This window comes from Myxocyprinus asiaticus, chromosome 30 (assembly GCF_019703515.2).
Source record: "Myxocyprinus asiaticus isolate MX2 ecotype Aquarium Trade chromosome 30, UBuf_Myxa_2, whole genome shotgun sequence".
Classification (NCBI taxonomy): Eukaryota; Metazoa; Chordata; class Actinopteri; order Cypriniformes; family Catostomidae; genus Myxocyprinus; species Myxocyprinus asiaticus.
The window spans coordinates 10,011,613-10,029,248 of NC_059373.1; the positions used below are offsets into that span (position 1 = coordinate 10,011,613).

A 17,636-nucleotide genomic window follows, 5' to 3' on the forward strand; every position below is an offset into this window, starting at 1 on the left:
CGGTTGCCTAACTCTAAACTCTCTCTCTCTCTCTCTCTGTGTGTGTGCATGGGTTTATGTGGATGTGCATGTGCATGTACTTTGGGCATGTACATGTGTTTGTGCTTTTGTTTGTGTATGTGTGTTTGAAGTGGAGATTGGAACGAGTTTGTGAATTACAAAGAGCTGTAGATGCCAATCTAAACCCAGTTACCCCTTCATTGTGGAGCAAGCTTGTTTATTAGTGGCCCATCTGATCGCCCCTGGCAACAAACTAATACTTTGATCACCTGTTCATTTGGAAAGGGGGCACACAGTAAGGGTTTCAGCAGCCAAGGGAACTCCCCGTCCCTTGTGAAACGTGATGAGGGGGAGAGCAGGGAGGACCAAGCCTACTAAAGCCAGACTCCAATTCACCCTTTTAATCTGCGATGTTCAATAGTATGTTGAGAAACATAGCACTGATGACACACTGAGACCTTAAAGAATAAATAAACACAAGTATGAATATTTTGGAGAAAACAAAGTGTGGTCTGTAACCGAAGCAAATCATACTGTAATAAAACAAAACAATTTTTTTTTACATATCACATAAAATCAATTTATTTGTAATAATAAATAAATAAATATATTAATTATAAATCTGTTAGAAAAAGTACATCTATACTATACTATACTATACTATATATATATATATATATATATATATATATATATATATATATATATATATATATTGCCCAATATTGCCACAAACTTTAAATTATGGCCTTGACTACACAGCCTGTAAAAATTTCTTGAAGGATTTCAGATACTAAACTTAGAAAATAATAAGTTTTAAAAAAATTAATCATAGCCAAATTTTGGCAGAAGTCTCAGGTGAGGGCAGGGCTTAAACAGTTGTAGGATGTGGGTGTGGAAGGAATGTAAGCAGCGGACTGACAGAAAGAATATGTTTTGTAGTATCAGAAGAGATGGGACAGTGGAGATGGGACTTCACAATATGGTGAAAACACAAGTTTTTAAATAACTGGCTGTAATAGAACAATCACTGAAGAGGAAATTCTGGAATATGAGAAATCATTCCATCACTCTTATAACACAAAGAGGACATGTAAGTTACTGTTATCTTTAAAATGTTTCAAATTGTAAAGCTCTGTTATAAATCTTAAAACATTACTAAACACATAGATGCCAAAAAGTCCATATTCATTATTATTAAATGACAAAAAGCTACTATAGAAAATGTGACTAGTCCGTAAACTAAGTTTATCTAAATACTGATTGGTTTCATTCCAGTGCAGTTCTTCAAGGTTTTAAACACAAGAGGGTCAGGCTGATATTTGCATAACATTGAGCCTTATTAACTGGTGTGTGCGTGGATTGTAAGATGTTAAGACAGTAATGCGGAAAAACAGGTTGAGTGACAGTCTGGTAGTCTCATAAACAAACTCAAGGCAGCAAATTTAGACTGAAAGAATGTGCTGACAAAGGATGATCAATGACAGTGGCGGGAGTAGCCCATGTGTGTTAAATGTTTAACAAGCCATACGATTTTCTGTCATTTAAACACATAGATGTATGATCACTTAGATAGTTCTGTATGTGGAGGTAAAATCTTCATTATTGTCATGAGGCCATTATAACATATCAGTGTACCAACACTGACAAAAACATGTCTGGGTCACATTTCACCCAAAAATAAACAAACAAAAAAAGTAATATTTTTAAATTAGAATAAAAATTCTCTTTAATGTAATGCATCCAGACATTTTATTAGGTGTTTCTTATTATTATCAATTATGATTCTCATTAGTTATTGTCATGACAACAAAAACCCTGTAAATCTGGTACTTGAACATTTGAAATGTTGTGTAATTAGCGTTTATGGACTGGCCCCATTCCCTTCCATTGTAAATGCCTCACTGTACCTTGCTAGTTTTTATTTATATATTTATTTATTTTTATAAACGAAGGGTGAGTCGAAATTCATTTCTGTGGTAATCAGCATTATGCCACTAATGCTGTTGACTGATCTTAACGTCATGGTTACTTGTGTAACCTCTGTTCCCTGATGGAGGGAACGAGACGTTGTGTCAATGTAGTGACACTAGGGGTCACTCTTGGGAGCCCGAGACACCTCTGGTCTGTGATAAAAGGCCAATGAAAATTGGCGAGTGGTATTTGCATGCCACTACCTCGGACATACGGGTATAAAAGGAGCTGGTATGCAACCACTCATTCAGGTTTTAAGCTGAGGAGCCGATATAAGGTCCGGCCGTTTCAGCGGGTAGTTCAGCGTTGTGGCAAGAGGGACACAACGTCTCGTTCCCTCCGTCAGGGAACGGAGGTTACACAAGTAACCATGACGTTCCCTATCTGTCACTCACTCGACGTTGTGTCGATGTAGTGACACTAGGGGTCCCTATACAAAACGCCACAGTTGGCTGAACTGTGTTACGTGAACTGGCGGTGTGTGGTGGGCAGACCACTGTGTGCCTCATAGCCAGCACACCAGGTCAACACATAACCTCCCCCAACATAGTTATGAGCGTCGAACGGCCCTTTGGAGACAAGTCGACTACCCAAAAGTAGCCTCTTTTCCCCTTCTCTTTTTCCACTCCCTAAAAAAGAAGGGGGATTATCCGACTGGGCCGCCAGGTCTAGTCGGGGGGTGTCCCTCCCAAGGGGAAGACACAGCGGAGACCACACCTCGCCCAAAGAGAAGGGGGGATATTTAAGTGGAAGGAAACGTCATATGGTCTTTCCAACCATGTGGAGAATCTTCAAGGTAGATCCTGCCCAATGGGGGAGGAGTTACTGCAAACATGGAGACTGGGGCAGAGGGGCTCTGCCCAAGGAATATGCAGTTTGCCAACAGGGAAACAAATTAGCAGAAGATATATATCGCATGGGGTTAGCCTTACAGGGAACCGCCACATGCGGAGCACCTACCCCAGAACAGGACTCTTAGTTAGCGCATGTACTGGGCTGGCAGTGAATCTCTCCGAAAACTTGACTGCCACAGGGCTCGGAGGAAGTCAACCAGGGAACAAACTTGTGAACACTACTGGGAATTAATGGCGCATGTCTTAGCTCAAAAGGAGGTGGAAGGTGCTATGTGCAAACGATACACCCGGCCGGCTATCCCGGGCTTATCCGCTTGTGTTGCATGCCACTACCTGGGACAAAACCGGTTCCACCCTGAGGTTGTAGAACCTTGCAAAGGTGATGGGTGTTGCCCAGCCCGCTGCTCTGCAAATGTCTGTTAGAGAGGCACCCCTGGCTAGGGCCCAGGAAGCCGCTACACCCCTGGTAGAATGGGCTCATAGCCCTACCGGGGTCAGCATGTCCTGGGCAACATATGCCATAGTTATGGCGTCAATGAGCCAGTGGGTGATCCTCTGCTTGGAGACAGTGCTTCCTTTCCGCTGTGCACCAAAGCAGAAAAAAGGGCTGCTCAGAGGTACTAAAGCTCTGCGTTCGATCCAAATAGATGCGTAAAGCACGCACCGGACACAGCAACGACAGGGCTGGGTCTGCCACCTGCGCTTGCAGGTTCACCATCTGGTCCCTAAAAGGGGTGGTGGGAACCTTGGGCACATAGCCCGGTCGGGGTCTCAGGATCACGTGAAAGTAACCCGGACCGAACTCCAGGCATGTTTCTCTGACAGAGAATGCTTGCAGATCATTTGTGTAGGCCAGGGGGCCAGCTGTGTGCCAGCACGTCTATGCCGAGGGGAGCCTCGGTGAAGGCGTACAAGATCGGGCAGTGGGAGGATTCTTGGGAGGCGAACAGGTCCACCTGTGCCCGTCTGAATCGACTCCAAATCAGCTGGACCACCTGAGGGTGGAGTCTCCACTCTCCCCTGAGGGTAACCTGCCATGACAGCACATCCGCTGTAGTGTTGAGGTTGCCCGGGATGTGAGTGGCTCACAGCGACTTGAAGTGCTGCTGACTCCAGAGGAGGAGACGGCAGGCGAGTTGTGACATACAACGAGAGTGCAGACCGCCTTGGTGGTTGACATATGCTACTGTTGCCGTGTTGTCTGTCCGAACCAACACGTGCTTGCCCTGGATCAACGGCCGGAACCTCCGCAGGGCAAGCAGAATTGCCAAAAACTCAAGGCAGTTGATGTGCCAATGCAGTCACGGGCCCGTCCAGAGGCCGGCAGCTATGTGCCCATTGCAAACAGTGCCCCAGCCTGTTTTGGAGGCATCTGTCCTGACCACGACGTGCCTGGAGACCAGTTCTAAAGGAACACCTGCCCGTAGAAACAAGAGGTCAGTCCAAGGGCTGAAAAGATGGTGACAGGCTGGCATGATGGCCACGCGATGTGTCCCGTGGCGCCATGCCTATCTCGGGACTCGAGTCTGGAGCCAGTGCTGAAGCGCTCTCGTATGCATCAACCTGAGTGGAGTGACCACCGCCGAGGACGCCATATGCCCCAGGAGCCTCTGAAAAAGTTTCAGTGGAACCGCTGTTTCCTGTTTGAACACCTTCAAACAGGACAGCACAGACTGGGCGTGCTCATTTGTAAGGCACGCCATCAAGGAGACTGAGTCCAACTACAAACCGAGAAAAGAGATGATCTGAACCAGGAGGAGCTTGCTCTTTTCCCAGTTGACCCGAAGCCCTAGTTGGCTGAGGTGTGATAGCACCAGGTCTCTGTGTGCGCACAACATGTCTCAAGAGTGAGCTAGGATTAGCCAGTCGTCGAGATAGTTGAGAATGCGAATGCCCACCTCCCTTAACAGGGCAAGGGCAGCCTCTGCGATCTTCGTAAAGACACGAGGAGACAGGGACAGGCCAAAAGGGAGGACTTTGTACTGATACACCTGACCCTCGAATGCAAACCACAGGAAGGGTCTGTGTCGAGGAAGGATCGAGACGTGGAAGTATGCATCCTTCAGGTCTACCGCCGCAAACCAATCTTGATGCCAGACGATCGCTAGAATGTGTAATTTGCGTCAGCATCTTGAACGGGAGTCTGTGTAAAGCCTGATGCAGTACTCGCAGGTCCAAGATTGGCCGCAACCCACCGCCTTTTCTCGGTACAATGAAGTAGGGGCTGTAAAACCCTTTCTTCATCTCGGCTGGAGGGACAGGTTCTATCGCGTCCTTCCATAGTAGGGTAGCGATCTCCGCGTGCAAGGTGGCAGCGTTTACGCTCTTGACCAAGGTGAAATGAATACTGCTGAACCTGGGCGGGTGCCTGGCGAACTGAATCGCGTAGCCGAGTCTGGATCAGCCATCGCGACCGATTGGAGAGCGTGAGCCATGCGTCCAAGTTCTGCACAAGGGGGACCAAGGGGACAACGTTGTTGGACGTACCGGCAGGTGGGGCCTCGCAGCGGGGTGGAGCTCGAGGTGCCACACCACTTCGTGGCCGTGCTGAGTCTAGGGACATTGAAGCACTTACCTGGCTCCTTGTGACCACCCCCGGAACAGTCTGGGATGGCGGAGGAAGAGGCCTGTCCTCGTAACCAGTGGAGACTGCCACATCGGGGGTGGCTGTGTGCCACAGCCGGGCGTTCATGGGCGGAAAGGCCACCGCTGGAGCGCCAATCCTGCAAGAAAAAACCCGTGGAAGGTAGTCGTGGTGACGACCATACACACTGGGTATGTGACCCAGGGAGGAAGGAAGCCGCTCTTTTGCTGAACTGTTGGGTACCATAGCCACTTGGGCATGCGGCAAAATCAAACAAAAAGGCAACAAAAGGCCCTCCACCGGGGATGGAGTGGTCTTTCTACCAGATCCACATGAGTGGGTTCCCTCGTCCCTGGGTCGCCCATCTCTGGGCGCTTTAAGGACCTCCGTGGGTTCTTAGGCGCCAGCTGTGAGACGGGTGGTGTCTGATTCCTGTGGTGGGCTCCACGCCGGGGCCGGGCCGAAGGGGTGGGCTGCGGCGGAGCCAGTGCAGTCACCGCAGGGGGACCCCTTGGCGACGAGCAGATGGGGTGCGGGATCTTGAGCCGTGCTGGGGCAGGATGTGCCGGATTGTCTCCATCTGCTGCTGCACCGCCAAGAACTGCTGGGCAAAGTCCTCGACGGTGTCGCCGAATAGGCCCGCCTGGGAAATGGGAGCAGCAAAGAACCGTGTCTTGTCGGCCTCGCCCATCTCGATCAGGTTGAGCCAACGGTGGTGCTCCTGGACCACTAGTGTGGCCATCGTCTGCCCGAGAGCCTGCGCCATGACCTTCGTTGCTCTGAGAGTTCCTGCATCAAATCTGGGGCGGAACTACCCTCATGCAGTTCTTTCAACGCCTTGGCTTGGTGGACCTGCAGGAAAGCTATGGCGTGCAGGGTAGAGGTCGGCTTGTCCAGCAGCGCTGTAGGCTTTAGCCGTCAGGGACGACGTGAGCCTACAGGGCTTGGATGGGAGCTTAGGGCATCTGCGCCAGGTGGCGGCACTCTGCGGGCATAGGTGCACCACGAGCGCCTTATCCACCGGGGGAATCGCCATATAGCCCCTGGCCGCCCCGCCATCGAGGGTAGTGAGAGCGGGGGAACTGCAGAATCGGGGCCGGGGCCGGGCAGTAAACAGTGCCTCCCACGACTTCATCAGATCCTCGTGCACTCCCAGGAAGAATGGCACTGGAGCGGAGCGTGGCTACTTTGAGCGGCGCCGCAAGCCCAGGAACCAATCATCAAGCCACGAGGGTTCAGGGGAGAGCGGAAGGTTCCACTCTAACCTGACGCTCGTGGCCGCCCGGGAAAGCATGTCCGTCATTTCGGCATTGGCCTGTGACTGGGCAATCGTCCCCGAAGGGGGAAGCCCAGCTGAGGCTTCTGCATCTGACTGGACAAGCCCGCTCTCTGATGCTGCGCTCGAGAGCTCATTATCTTCGCGGGCTCCGAACAAGAAGCCAGACTCGCCGTGGGACGAGCCGGCAAACTCATCCGGAAGCCCGATTGGGGCAGACGAGCGTGCTGGGGAATGGGAGGTCCGCGGGGGGATACCCGGCAGAGACGATCCCATTGGGGTCCCCAAATCGCCCCCAGTGCTAGCCGAGCTGGCCTCATACTCTTACGAAAGCAAGCCGTGACCGCAACGTTGCCATGGTCATGTTCTCGCAGTGAGAAAATAAACCATCCACAAACGCTGCCTCCGTGTGGGTCGCGCCCAGACGCGAAAGACAGCGATCATGACCATCTGAAGTTGAGAGATAACGACCGCAACCAGGAATAACACACAATCGGAAAGGCATCTTTAAAAAGACGCGTCTTTAAAAAGACATTCCATGTATGCCGCTCTTTTAGAGAAATATATACTCTTTTAGAGGAGGAAAAGCTCTTTCAGAAAATATACTCTCTTGTTTTTCTGCCAAAGCGCCCAGGGGCGTTCTCTGCAGTGCACCAGTGCAGAGGAGGGAGAAGCCGCTGAAATGCGCCATCAGATCCAGCTCAATGAGCATGACCGTTCGGCTCCGAAGAGAAAATCTGAATGAGTGGTTGCATACCAGCTCCTTTTATACCCGTATGTCCGGGGGAGTGGCATGCAAATACCACTCGCCAATTTTCATTGGCCATTTATCAAAGACAAGAAGTGTCTCGGGCTCCCAAGAGTGACCCCTAGTGTCACTACATCGACACAACGTCGAGTGAGTGACAGATAGGGAACTTGTATTGATCCTGGAACATTATGGCCCGGACATGTTCTCATCAGTTTTTGTGAGATTTAACTACAAATGTATAGTAAAAAATTACTTAAATATTGCTCTGTTTCTCACCCACACCTATCATATTGTGTCTGAACACATGGATTTAACCACTGGAGTCATATGGGTTAGTTTAATGCTCCCTATATGTGGATTTTGGAGCTTCAAAATGTTGGCACCCATTCACTTGCATTGTATGGACCTACAGAGCTGAAATATTATTTTAAAAATCTTACTTTATGTTCTGCAGAAGAAAGAAAGTCATACATATCTGGGATGCCAGGAGGGTGAGTAAATCATGAGAGAACTTTAATTTTTGGGTGAATGATTCCTTTAAGAACATTGTTCAAACATGTACAATAATTTATTGACAATATATTCCCATCAACAGTCTATAACACATATTGTCCCAACATTCTCTGCAGAACATGTGCAGCAAGCCACATCAGTGTGAAATCAATGCCTGGCATTTAAAGTGATGTCTGATTTTATGTTTTACAGAGATCTGCCAAACTCCTGCCATATTGTGCACATGCACTGCATGATTATGCCACATATGTTATACCTACACTCCTAAACCCATAAGCTGATCCAGGTGAACAGCACTGCACTGGAATTATTGGATATCAAGTTACACATTTATATTAGAAGTTATGTCCTTTCATAGACCTTTATTACCATACATGGAATATTTACAAAATCTTTTTTTCTTTGACAGCATGTCTAATTCGTCTAACTCAACGTATCCATGCATCGCAGGAAATACTCTTTGTAGTAAGGGGTGCCCAATATTCAACTTGTTCTCATCCATGACCATTCATTAGTTATGCTTCTGTTTCCCCCAATCAATCAATCAATTAATCTATCTATCTATCTATCTATCTATCTATCTATCTATCTATCTATCTATCTATCTATCTATCTATCTGTCTGTCTATTTGAGATTTGCTGCACAGTATGTGTTTACCATAACAAACAGTAACTGGAATAAACCAAGAATGCCATTTTGAGAACTAGATATTCTGACATTTGCATGCCACTCCTTTATCTTTATTTCTATAGATGACTTAATCTTAGGAATTTGGGTGTAGCTAAACAAAATGAAAAGTTCCCATTTGATGAGCTCACTTAGAAATAACTCAAGCCCTTTGATATCATTTGAATGGTAAATTGCTGTTTCAATGACCCGTGAAAACCACATTCCTGACTTCTTTCTGTGTCTAAACTCATTGTTATGTTAAGGCACTGTTTGTATCCACGTCAATTTACAGTATTCCGGAAATAAGGTCACGATGGCAACGGGTTTCTCTGAAATGGTTTACATCACATTTAATAGACAGTAAATACCCAAATTGTACATGTGTCAGTCTACAGGCTATAAAGAAACCCCCCAAAATATTAGCGGAGATATAGGGTGTATGCCAAAACTTAGTAAGCTACCTTGCTGTCTCCTACCTACATAGGCAGCTGTCTTCTATGGCAGCATCCTTACTGAAATGATGCCTCATATGACAGCGATTTGGAACACTCTACATAGGCGGCAACTCCGCGTATAAATTCACTCCTCATGCGAGACTCGACTCGCATCTGATTTCAATACAGGCAAAGTCGTTCTAGCAAGTCAGTCCATTGTTGGCCAGCTTTGGTATGCTCTCGGGAGGCTATTTCTAGTCATGCAAATGCAGCTCCTATCTACTTGAATAGGGGAACACCTAAATCTCAGAAACGGCCGGTCAAGACTATGATCAAAGAACATATTTCAGCAATTACATTTTATAATATTGGAATCATAAATTGTGATTCTTTACCACATATTTCACTAAAACACGCAACTGTCCCGGCTTGTATAGCTAATGCACATGCTCGTTAGCGAGTTGATTGACAGGCGATGTCGGTATCTAAAAGATGATTGGCTCTTTTACCTGTAAGGCGGGACTTCTTTTCTACATCCGTTGATCGTTAAAGCATCTTTGTTGGGTGTTCCAAGTTCTTGCATTCATTTAAATAGAATTGGCCCATCTCTGCTAAATAATCTCTGATACAGGTGAGGCAAGAGAAACGATGCAACCCTCTAATGAGCACAAATACGCACAGCACACATTTTGGGTAAAATAGTTGGTTTTGTGTCATATTAAATTGTTTTTTATTATAAATAACATACTTTTCCATAGTGAATGGATTATAATCAGAATGTCTCTCGCTTCGTCCGCCATCTTGGATTTATTTTTCCGCTGAGCTCATCACGGTGCATTCTGGGATCGCCCACACAGGGAAGGATGCATATGATGCTACCTTAGAATTTGGCCAAAACGAGATATCTTAAGAGGCAGCATAATTAAGATGCCTCTCATTTGGAACAGACTTCGCATCGGGAGCATGCCTATGATGTCTTAAAATGTTGCCTCCGGAGGACGATGCTCACTAGGTTTTAAAACAGACCCATAGACTTTGTAATCTGAATTTCTGTCCATCTAAAAGTAGGCTATATACAATTCTGCTTGTGGCAGTCTGGTTTACTTTCTATTAAGTGGCTCAAACAATACTCTGAATATCTTTCAAAGATTCAGTGGCAATAACCTGGAAAACTTTTGCAAATCCAGTGATTAATTCATCCTTAGTACTAAATGTATCAACCTGGAACCTCCTAAGCACGACTTCGTTTCCAAGCGGATTTATGCATAGTCCCGACTCCCATAAAGTTGTGTAGAGACAGTCAATCAGTCTGATACTAAAATAATAATAATAATAAAAACCTTTAAAAACCAAAGGACAGGGTATCCTGATTCTGGAGTTATCAGTGATGGATTTGCTGTCAGTTCCACAGTCTAAATGGAAGTCAAAATTTATAGAAGTCTAAATTTGTGACACACATATTATCTTAAAGTTTATAACATTTGACTCCTTATATATGTCATTTCATATACCAGTGCATATCCCACCTTTCCAATGCTGTATCTCTCTCTCTTCTCTCTCTCTCTCTCTCTCTCTCTTCCTTGCAGGAGTGCTTTTTCATGAATTAGAATTGATCGTCGTTCCAGTTCTGTTTCTGGTGGCTTTTCTTGTCACATTCATAATTCTGCTTGTGCTGAAATGCTCTCATAAGCCGTCACATCATTATCGACACCCAACAAATGAAAAAGATGACACACAGCCCCATCAGAACACAAACAGGCACCGTAACAGCAACAGACGACACCTGCAAGGCATTGATGGTAGCTATATCATCTGTCTTTGCTACACACAACACTTGAGTAACTGTGTTATGTTTATTTAAAGGTCTACCGGTTCATGCATGATTCCTATGTTTATTTAAAGGTCTATTGATGTTCACGCATGGCCGCTATGTTTATTTACTGTAAAGGTCTTCGTGTTTATGAATTATCACAATGCTTATTAATAGATTATCCTCTCCATTAATTAAGTGTTTATTTGAAAGAGTTTGTCACAAATGTAAGTCATACTGACAATTGATAAAGAAGGAAGCTATCAGAGCTTAGATGGTTCCGTCAGTTTCAATGTAATATGTCTTTTAACAATTGTTACATAGTTTTTTCCTTCTATAATCTTTCAATTTTCTTTTTTACACAACAACAGCTCCACCAGAGCTCAATCCAATGGAGCATGAGGTTATTCCCATGACAGCCCATACTCAACATTCCAGCCCTGCAGTACCTCAGACCCCCACTGAGAGGCATCCAGGCAACTTCCAGCTAGTCACTCCACTACCACTCAACTTCTCTGTGAAGCAAAATGATACTTTCACGCTGCACAGAGCTGTCATGGACAGACAACCAGTCATTTTACGAATCCTTAAACGTAAGTCTTGAATACAGTATGGTGATCGGAATATGATGGCGAATAATAGTAAATAAAAGCAGACTGTGTCTTTTAGAAGATATACTGACCAAAGAGCATTTTGTTGTAGCTAAAATAATTTTCATGGCACAAATACTTAAAGGGATAGCTCACTCAAAAAAGCTATCACAGATGTCTATGACTTTCTTCTGCAGAACACAAACAAAGATTTTTAGAAAAATATATCAGCTCTGTTAGTCCATGCAATGCAAGTGAATGGTGACCAGACATTTGTAGCTCCAAAAATCACATAAAAGAAAACATGTAAATAATCCACATGACTCCAGTGTTTAAATCCTTCAGAAGCAATATAATAGGTGTGGGTGATTTAAGTCCTCTTTTAACTCTAAATCTCCACTTTCACTTTTACATCTGAAAGTCACATGTGGTGCCTGTTTGTTTTCACTTTCCACATCTGAAAGTGAAAGTTAAAGTGGAGATTTAGAGTATAAAGGACTTAAATATTCTTCTTTTTCTTACCCACACTTATTATATTGCTTCTGAAGATATGGATTTAAACACTGGAGTCATATGGATTACTTTTATGTTTCCTTTATGTGATTTTTGGAGCACAGAGGTCTGATCACCATTCACTTGGATTGTGTGGACCAATAGAGCTGAGATATTTTTCTAAAAATCTTCATTTGTGTTCTACTGAAGAAAGAAAGTCATACACATCTGGGATGGCATGAGGGTGAGTAAATGATAAGAGAATTTTCATTTTTGGTTGAACTATCCCTTTAAACAGTGAAAATATGAGGTTTATACCTCAAGTATTTCTGCCTGAAAAATCTTTCATAATATTTTTGACTTACCTTTTTATCTCAGGAAAGGCTACCTGACAAAACACACACACACACAAATATATATGACGGTTGAGCCTAATTTTTTTAAATCCATCAATCCGTGGTTCAATATCCGACACAGATAGTCATGAACGATCCTCCACCGTCAATGTTTTTCAACCCTGACTCTTTATGGTAAAAAAGTCAAACAGCTTAACTTTGAACATCAGGTTTTAAACTCTCATTTGCTAAGAACCAACATACAACACACTGTAGACCATATTTTTAGCTTGTGAATCCATTTTTATGTACTGTTCGTCATATTTCTGTTGATTTATCCAATATTTTTCACTCCACTTGAGTGTAAAGACTAGTGTTTGGTTCGTGAACAAATTGGTTTGTTTTTATGAATGTGAACGAATCTTCCTCGCTCACTTCCATTGTTTCGGTTGAATGTTCGGTTGTTGTTTCATTGTATTCAATGACTTACCAATTATAAATAATAGATGCTCATTTGTCGCCACCTACTGGGTAAAATGTAATCTTCAAACATGTTGACTGAACGTATCTCAGCGAACGAATCTGAACAAATCTCTTTGGTGAACAGATTTAAAAGAATCAAGTCAGTGGAATGAATCAAATCTCCAGTTTAAGCCCAGTAAGCCTAGCCATTAATTTGGGCCTGATGCCCCCCTTTAGACCAGCCATGCATGTCACGGGCAACATATGTTTTCTTTAGTAAGTTTGGCCAATTGGCGAGTAACTGCATTTTATTTACTTGCCAAGCTTTTACTCCAATTTAGCAGTTGGCAAGTGTTAATTTTGGACCGTGTTTGAAAAGCTACAGGATGATAGCATATTAAAGCTACATGAGTTACATGAAACTACATCAACTGAAAAATCTTACTTTCCATTTCTACTCCTAATTGTCCTCCACACAGAATCAGCCAAAGCCAGAGAGCGCCAGTCTTTTCTGGGGTTTGCCCACTTCTTTGCAGAGTTAGGACCACACCCATCGCTGCCCAAACTGCTTGGGGTGGTGACCGTACAGATGCCCTTGATGATTGTGGTAGAGGAGCTGGAGAACAGAGACCTGCTGAGCTTCCTGTGGAGGTGCAGACAGGTACAGAGTAATGATGATTATTATGAGGACTATTTCAGCCTTGCAGGGGGAAATAATTAAAAATATCAAACGGCTTCCCCTTTTTAGCCAATAGCCTTTAGTTTACATCACAGCTAGTCAGAGACAGGTGGTATTAGGGGGAGGGACATTTGTATTATACAAAGCATTATGAATGGACAAAAACCTGGATACACCCATGAGTGCACATTGAGTCACCAGTTATAAGTTGATCCATTTGACAGAAGAGAAAGAATTTTTAAATGCATATACAGTTTATCTTCTAGAAGTTAATTTGGTCAGTTTTTAAGATTCAGATGGCCTTAAAGCTAACAGACATGGGAGCCATGGACAAAACTACATTTTTGAATGAACTGGGTGTTTAATATAATTAAATCTCTTAAATATAAAGATAAATTAGACACAACTAACAGTCACTAAAATATTGACATTAAAGTCTTTCGATCTAAACTTTCAATCAGTCATTCGATTAGTCATTTGCACTGCTAAGGTCACCTGAGAAGGGGTTGACATAGGGGTTGTTCCATTTTTAATGATGTCATTTATAATGGATTGATTAAATATCAAACTACAAATCCAAACTTCAAATTTGTTTTGATTGGCTGTAAATCTCTTTCACAGGACCACACGGCTCAGGCAGCACCATGTGATATGACTGAAAGACGAATCTTTACCATGGGCGCTCAGATTGCATCTGCTCTGGTTAGATATCAGATCCAGATTACTGAATAATAGAATCATATTGACAGTTCCATGTGAGACTTCACTGCATTAAAAAAAAAAAAAAAAAAACCTGGCATTGTTTATACATAATATAAAAGAATGGAGTGGTTTTATGAGCCACTTGAGGCATGCTCATAACGGCTCACACTGACAACTTCATAAATCAAATAAGCATTTATCATGGTCAGCCATAAGCACTTAACCAGAGTCTTTATGATTTACAATGTGAACAGTGAATTTATTGTCAAAAGCAAGTTCATGTTTTTTTTTTGTCTTGATAACACAACTGTCCTGAAATCATAGGAGTATCTGCATAGTAAGAACAACATCCATGGAAATGTCAAAGCTCGAAGCGTCCTGGTTGGTCGGGACCTGACGGTCAAGCTGTGGGGGTTGGGTCCAGCGTTTAGAAGGAAAATGGATACGGGCTTTGCAAAGGATGTGGACGATATAGAAATGAGAAAGTGGCAAGCTCCAGAGGTGTTGGCACAGCAACCTCTCCAGCAGAGCAGCGACATGTGAGTGGAATTTGATGGCTCTGTGTCTACAACACGGTTTTTTAGATCTTTAACTTTACATTGCATATAATTGTTTTTGTCTTCTGCAGATGGTCATTTGGCATTTTGCTTTATGAAATGGTGACATTAGGTAAGCATATCTGCCGTTCATTATTGTAAAACTCAGTCTTATCAGAAGTAAAAGCTAAAATTGCTATTTTTTTTTTTTTTTTTTTTACAAAATAAAGTGTAGCGTCAGTTCAGGCAGGTCAGCTGCTCAGCTGATAATGATGTCTACCAACACAGTTCAGATGCTTATCAGAGCGGTTCTATTTAAGTCCTCCATTTATTCATTGCCTTAGTTGACTTTCCATTGCATGGATGCAAGCTGCACTTAATAGCCTCCTCCATCCGCAGCTCCACCTCTTAAATGGCAGCTTTGCTTTTTAGTTTTCTCTACATCTGAGTTATATTTTGTGCTCTAAGGTATCAATTGTTTGCCAGTTTGGAATTCCTATTTTCAATGTCTTATTGTGCTTTGTTCTTGATTTATCATCTTGATATAAAGTATTTTAAGTTCTTTTAAGTGTCCATTTAATCTATTATGCGATGAAGGATTGTACCACATTGCGCTGACAGAATTTTTAAAAAAATTAACAAGGTTGTAATAATTCAGCTGGATCTGTTCTATTAACCCTGGGGGGTTTTATTTGCTGCACTCCCTGCTCTGTATATTTACATGCATGGATGGGCAGAGAGTTTGCCCAGAATGGAACAATGCCGGCAACAACAACAGATTGCTTTAATTGTCTATAGTGAATAAAAGTATTTATTCAAGTATTTAAGTCAAGTATTGATTTGATGGAAGTGGTCCTGACTGAATTAGTTGTCTAAAGCACTTAATCTCATTGTTTCTAATTTCAGGTGCAGCCCCATTCCCCAACATCATGGTCCATGAACTTTTGCAGTATTTACAGAGAGGGAACGCACTAAAGAAACCACCCAACTGCTCTAATACACTGTAGGCCACTTTACCTACATACAGTACACACAAACACACAGATACTAATATCCCATATAAGAATGAAAAATAACAGATCAGATCTCTTTAATAAAAGTTTAAATGACTTTTGCTTAAGTCCCATGATTCTCAGATATTTCTCCTGAGCAATACCCTTGTAAACTCACATATGCCTCTTCTAGATGTCACAACCATGTCACAAACTCAAATTTCCCAAGATTCTAAAGTCTGCAATCAAAAGTCTGAGATTTCAATGTGAAAAACATTTCTCATAAAATTTTAAGACCAAATGACCTGATCTATGCTATCAACATTAAACATTCTATACTCTTACTGACAACAAAATACCTTTTTCACATTTCTGGCTTTTGGAACACAAAAGTAAACTATTGCAGGGTAAACTTCTATAGCTGTGAATGGGAGACCACACCAGTTATTTTTACTTACCCATCTGCTTCGACAGCAAAAGAAAAAGAATCACTTTTACATTTCCACGGCTCTCCACAAGAGGAAAATAATAGAGAATGGTGGATTATGATAACAGACAGAAAAGAGAAGATGGCAAATGTAATGTCATTCCCTCAGCAGCTGTATTAGAAACCCCACCACAGCTGTGGTAACTATTTGTTATTTTATTTATTTTTTACTAATTCCAGAATAAAACACAAATAAATAATTTTACCAATTTACACTATACACAATCATTTAAATTTTTTTTAAACCATAATAATTATGCTAGATTTATGTGGCTAAATAAGGCAGAAATGGGTCTGTTTATATCTCATAAAGGAATCTTAAGAGAAACATCTGGGACAAAGTTGCTATTTGAATAAAACATAACTGAGACCTTCATTTAGTCTTCATTTAGACCTTAAAAGAGCAACCTCTGAGCAATACAAATTTTACTGGGAAAGTGCATAAATTCAATAATATGTACAAAAAATACAAATGTAAGCAAAAATTAAACAGTACAATTATTTGTCATCAATTTAAATATATTATTCTGTTAGCTACTCTAATGCAGTAACAAACTAATGTTTATTTTTCTAGATATTCCATCATCAAGGCATGCTGTCAGTGGAGACCAAAAGATCGAGCTTCATTGGCTGAGCTAAATCGAAAGCTCCAATCAGGTGGGAGAAGCATGAATGATCAGACAGTGCTGCAAGTGTCTGAGCCACTGGACATAGAGAAATACATGCAGGAAGCGGGCTATGGAGAATCATTGAACTATGCTGTATGCTGATGTTCCCTTTGTGGGTCTGTCAAAAGTGCAGCACTCAAGCTATAAATGAAAGGTTTGAGGTTAGCCCATTCAAAAGCTCAGGGCGACAAATCTGGTGCATTAGAGGTCTGTAGATTGTGCTGGCTTTAAAGGTCTATGGGTAAGGTAACAGTTCACTATATGTTAAGCACTCTGTCAGGTTAAAAAAAAAGATGCCCATCATATCAGCAAATAATGGAAAATCACACTTCTAATATTATAGATTATATGATGATACACATGAAATATTCTTAGCTTCACTTTGGATAAAGGTACATAATAGAGAAAGAGGAGATCTTTTAAACATATTGCAAACCAGATTCTTATGTTTTTACATTTTGATAAAACAAACAAGTGCCCAAATGAATGCACAAAATGGAATTTACTTACCTTGATCCACCTTATGTAGCTACATCCAGTGGCATAGCTAAGGGTGCAAATTAGACCCAGGCCCACTTGAAATATTAGAGTTTATTCTTTGACTTAAAATATTTATTTATAAAACAGTTTAAAAAATGCATAAATTCGAATTTCTGAAAGTGTGAAAGAACAGTTTGAATGCACTGCTTCTCTGTTGTTAATGGAAATTTGTAAAAAAAATAAAATAAATAATAATAAATAATAAAAAAAAAAACATTTGGGTGAAAACTTTGTCTATCCAGTTTTATTGAGGCCCACCCAAAATTTGTTTCCTGGCTATGCCCTTG

At 42.5% G+C, this 17,636-nt stretch overlaps 1 protein-coding gene across 1 annotated transcript; it reads left to right on the forward strand.

Moving 5' to 3' along the window:
- The first annotated feature begins 945 nt into the window (after positions 1-945).
- styk1a (serine/threonine/tyrosine kinase 1a) lies at positions 946-17,325 on the forward strand. The gene is made up of 12 exons (XM_051664509.1): positions 946-1,093; positions 7,894-7,930; positions 8,145-8,238; positions 8,362-8,417; positions 10,643-10,855; positions 11,238-11,459; positions 13,225-13,406; positions 14,046-14,126; positions 14,451-14,665; positions 14,755-14,795; positions 15,569-15,665; positions 16,716-17,325. Exons 4-12 carry the CDS (start codon positions 8,363-8,365, stop codon positions 16,909-16,911), a joined length of 1,302 nt encoding a protein of 433 aa, XP_051520469.1. The 5' UTR covers positions 946-1,093; positions 7,894-7,930; positions 8,145-8,238; position 8,362; the 3' UTR covers positions 16,912-17,325.
- The last annotated feature ends 311 nt before the right edge of the window (positions 17,326-17,636 follow it).